Below are 4,451 nucleotides of genomic sequence, written 5' to 3'. Positions count from 1 at the left end.
GGTGCTCCCGCGCTCGAGAGGAGGGTGCTTCCACGCTCGAGAGGAGGGTGCTTCCGCGCTCGAGAGGAGGGTGCTTCCACACTCGAGAGGAGGGTGCTTCCACGCTCGAGAGGAGGGTGCTTCCGCGCTCGAGAGGAGGGTGCTTCCACGCTCGAGAGGGACCGGGCTATTTGTTCAGGATGTATTTTTACTTTTACTGGTTTATTTATACAGCAGGGTAGGAGAGGTGCTGGGTTTATTTCGGGGAGAGATACTGAGAGGGGGGGGCAGACAGGAGAGGAAGGTCACGGCTCCACTTCCAGAGGGGTGGGGCGGTCGGTCGGAGTGCCGCTGGTCCGGCGCTGGTCTGGCGCTGGTCCGGCGCAGCTCAGCGGGCTGACTAACACGGGCCATGCGTCCCATCCCCCCCGGCTCCTTGCACAACACATCTGAGAAACGTGTCGGGTCTTGAAAAAAACGCCGGTGGCGGCGGCGGCTTGCCAGGAATGCGGCCCCCACGCCACACGGCACTCCGCTGGGGGCGGGTAACCGTATCCGGGGGAATGACCGCTCCCCGCTGGGCAGCGTGGTCGTCTCTGCCTGCCTCTGAGGGGGCGAGAAGGCGGGGCTACACCAGCTAACAGCCCAGAACGCCACTGAGTCCTAATATGCTCCGAATCAAATCAAATCAAATCAAACTTTATTTGTATAGCGCATTTCATACACAGAGGCAACACCATGCGCTTTACAGAGAGCAATGGGAGGGTGGGCATAGGTCCCACCCCTACATATTCCTGGACTACACTGTATGTAAGATATATCACCTTCTTCCTAGCTGCCAAAGCACTGTGTGTAATGAACATATAGGTGTGTACTAGTGATGTGGGGTTAACCATCCTCAATCACCAAATCGACAGCATTGTGAAGTCAAGACCCAAGTAATGGTTTACAGGGCTGCTATCAATTCAGTTTGGTCAGAATTTTAACTGAAATTTTAGATTATTTTATTATCGGTTCATTTTAATTCAATCTCACTTCCGTTCTGAACTTGAACTGAAACTGAACGCCAAACCTGGTCATTAATGATGAAATTCTTCAGTCGCCACTTATTGACAGTGGCTTAGAATATCTACCAGATATACTGTAACATAACACTCAATCAATCAATCAATCAATCAACCAATCAACCGATCAACCAATCAACTGATCAACAAATCAACCAATTAACCAATCAATCAACCAATTAACCAATCAATCAATCAATCCATGATCATTTGGGATCTGATAGGCACTGAGCCCAGTCCTCAGAAGGGATGAGTGTTAAGACCCCTCAGAGCAGTAACAATGAACCTTTCGCCCTCTAGTGGAGAAATGCTCTCATGTGATGAAGACATTCTCTCTCCCTCTCTCTCCCCCTCTCTCTCTCTCTCTCTCCCTCTCTCTCTCTCTCTCTCTCCCTCTCTCTCTCCCTCTCTCTCTCTCTCTCTCTCTCTCTCCCTCTCTCTCTCTCTCTCCCTCTCTCTCTCTCTCTCTCTCTCCCTCTCTCTCTCTCTCTCTCCCTCTCTCGTGCTGAGAGGTGCCATGGAAGATAACGTCAGCACATCTGGTAACTATTGGGGGGAAACCTTGAGGTGGAGGACGGGGACAGCTCAGAAGAACAGCCTGGAAGCTCAGAGTGATTCATTAAAGAACACCCTGAAAATCCAGCCAGATAACCCCTCAGCATTAATGTTATAGCCGTCATTAAAAAGTTGCTGAGTAAAAGACAGTGGTCTAGTCTGCTGTTTAAACCAGTCCTTCGTATACATTGGTGTATATGCTGTTATGTACTGTGTGTATATTTAGATGTGTATACAGAAGCTGGTTGCCCTGCAACTGGTACGTTGTTTTAATATCTGTGCTGCTTTTATGGCTCTGTGTGCTACTAACCCTTTTGTGCCTCCCCTCTCCCTAGTGCCTCTCTCTCTCCCTCCTACCTTCTGACCAGGTCCAGTGGATGCCCCACTGTCACTCGCAGACCACCCTGAGTCCGATAGATACCCCCCATCAAACTTTATTTGCATATTCATACACAGACAACATAGACAAACTTTTTCCAGGAGCTTGCTCGATCGTCTCGTTGAGAGAGGTCAGGGAAGAGTCTTTACAGCTCACTTATCTGGCCCCCGGGTGAAACTTTTTTTTTTTCTTCCCTCTGGAATATGTAGGGGTGGGACCTATGCCCCCCCCCCCCCCCCAACCCCACATTGCTCTCTGTAAAGCACATTATGTTGCCTCTGTGTATGAAGATACAAATAAAGTTTGATTTGTTTTGAGGGCTTTGGGCCAGAGGAGTATACGTCTTGAGAATTCCCTGGTGGACTGTGGGTCGTGACCCAGGATGTGGAAAACCCATCGCCGGACGTCACAGCCCCAACAGCAAAGAGAAACTGCTGACCGTTTGGGAAAAGGTTGTTAGGGGTCCATCTACAGTGATCTCCATAAATCCTTTTGATCTTTACGCATGACATAACAACCTGAAGTTCTTACGCTGTGATGTCATAAGTATCTTCGTCAACAAAGGATAACAGTCAGAGGTCAAAAGTAGTTAAAAGTAATTAGAATTTCCTACTATAAAATCACATTAGACCAGTTCAAAGACACGTAAATGTTGATCTTGGGGGCGAAATAAAATAGCGTCGTGTATTTCCAGATAAATGCACACGACGTTGATCCTGTACAGAAAAAGACACGACTCCGGTTTGTTTGGCCTACTCAGACACAAGATGGCCACATGCACTCATGAGAATCAACAGGAGGTGGTGTCAAAACCCCTTGAAGACAGAGTCATGATTTTTGGTTTTGTTCAGGCAGGAGTGTTGAGCTGATGCCGCTACAAGCACAACAGCGCTCAACGAGCCTGCTGAACACAGCTCAACACCTTACGCATCAGATGAGACACTGTCTCACTGGGAACAACAGACTCCATTGAGCTAAAGACGACAACAGAACCATTAACCCCACTGTTGTGATTGAGAAGTTATCTTCAGACCAAAACCTGGAGCCTTTGTGTACAGTGTCTTGTGACATACTCAACGTGTAAGAATATTATCTAGCAATACGATCGCTCTTGCGTTCTTACACCTGAATTGACTCTTAGAGTAAGTTACTAACACGAAGTCCAGTAACGGTCAGACATCTTGCAATTAAAACATCAGCAATTAAAGGCTGTCTTTACTCACTGTTGCGTGAAGATCACCCAGGAACTACAGTATGTTCTCTCAAGTGTTCTTGCACATTCACTCATCTACAGTAAAGCCATTTAAATGGTCTCATGACGTACCGTTCAAACAAATCTGACTGGCCACACACCCTGCAGAGACAGACGTGGACAAAATTGTCGGTACCCTTCAGTTAAAGAAAGAAAAACCCACAATGATCACGGAAATAACTTGAAACTGACAAAAGTTATGCAGTAATCAATAAAAAATTACTGAAAATTAACTAATGAAAATCAGACATTGCTTTTGAATTGTGGTTCAACAGAATCATTTAAAAAAAAAAAAACTAATGAAAGTTATTTCAGTTATTTCAGTGACCATTGTGGGTTTTTCGTTCTTTAACGGAAGGGTATCAACGATGTAGTCCATGTCTGTGTGGCATATCCGTGGCGTTACCTGGGAGTGTGTGCCAGGGTGAAGCGCCTCTGCTGGACGCTGCGGTTGACCAGGAGCTTGCGGAAGAGGGTGGGCGATGTACCCCGGGGGGACATCTTGGGTGAGCCGCAGGGCGAGCCCCCCGTGGAGCGTGGCCTCAGTTTGATGGGCTGGGTTCTGGTTCCCCCGGGGGAGAACCGGCCCGTCTCCGGCGCGCTGTCCCAGACCGCCGCTCCGCTCATGCTGTGACCTCCTCTGCCTCTGGATGCGCTGACCTCTGACCTGTCCCTCTAGCCAGATGACCTCTGACCTGTCCCTCCAGTCAGATGACCTCTGACCTGTCCCTCCCAGATGCAGTCCAACAGGCCGCCAGCTCAAAGAGTCGCCCTTCTCTGCCAAGTAGCTTCCGGAGCTCGTTGACGAATGACACGCTTGATTCCCAGAGGAAGTCAATGTCCACGGTCAAGCAGGGAGTCGGGGAATGTTCCTTCTGGCTTCAGGTCTCCCACCTTCCTCAGGGTGATACTGGGTCTCTCGACGGACACAGACGCAGAAGCACAAGCCCCTCCCCTCCGGTGAGAGCTCTGTTTACCCAGCGCCGAGCCCTGCCCGCCCCTCCTGCCTAAATATGGCCGCCCTGAGTTATGCAGGGGTCCTGGAGCGCCACGGAAAGCTCCCGGCCTCTGACTCCCCCTCTACGGGGGGGGGGGGGGGGGGGGCAGGGGGTCGGTTGGGGGCAGGGCTTCTTGATTTTTTTATAATCATTTCCTTTCTCAGTCCATCAGCAAGTAAACATTAACCAGTGGACCGAGGCATTTTGGACTCTCTCTGTGTAAA

General features: G+C 49.6%; 1 protein-coding gene across 1 annotated transcript in view; it reads right to left on the bottom strand.

Moving 5' to 3' along the window:
• Nucleotides 1-4,118, bottom strand: part of LOC311326265 (3',5'-cyclic-AMP phosphodiesterase 4C-like) — a gene marked incomplete at its 3' end in the record, with an annotated part of 35,851 nt that extends 31,733 nt beyond the window's left edge. The window contains exon 1 of the mRNA XM_084459138.1: nt 3,636-4,118. Coding sequence (XP_084315264.1) covers nt 3,636-3,856 — 221 coding nt within the window. The 5' untranslated portion in view covers nt 3,857-4,118. The remainder of the gene's footprint in view (nt 1-3,635) is intronic.
• Between the last annotated feature and the right edge of the window lie 333 nt (nt 4,119-4,451).

This window comes from Borostomias antarcticus (genome assembly GCF_949987555.1).
Source record: "Borostomias antarcticus genome assembly, chromosome: 26".
In the NCBI taxonomy this organism is placed as follows: domain Eukaryota; kingdom Metazoa; phylum Chordata; class Actinopteri; order Stomiiformes; family Stomiidae; genus Borostomias; species Borostomias antarcticus.
This window is presented reverse-complemented; position numbering and strand designations above follow the sequence as displayed.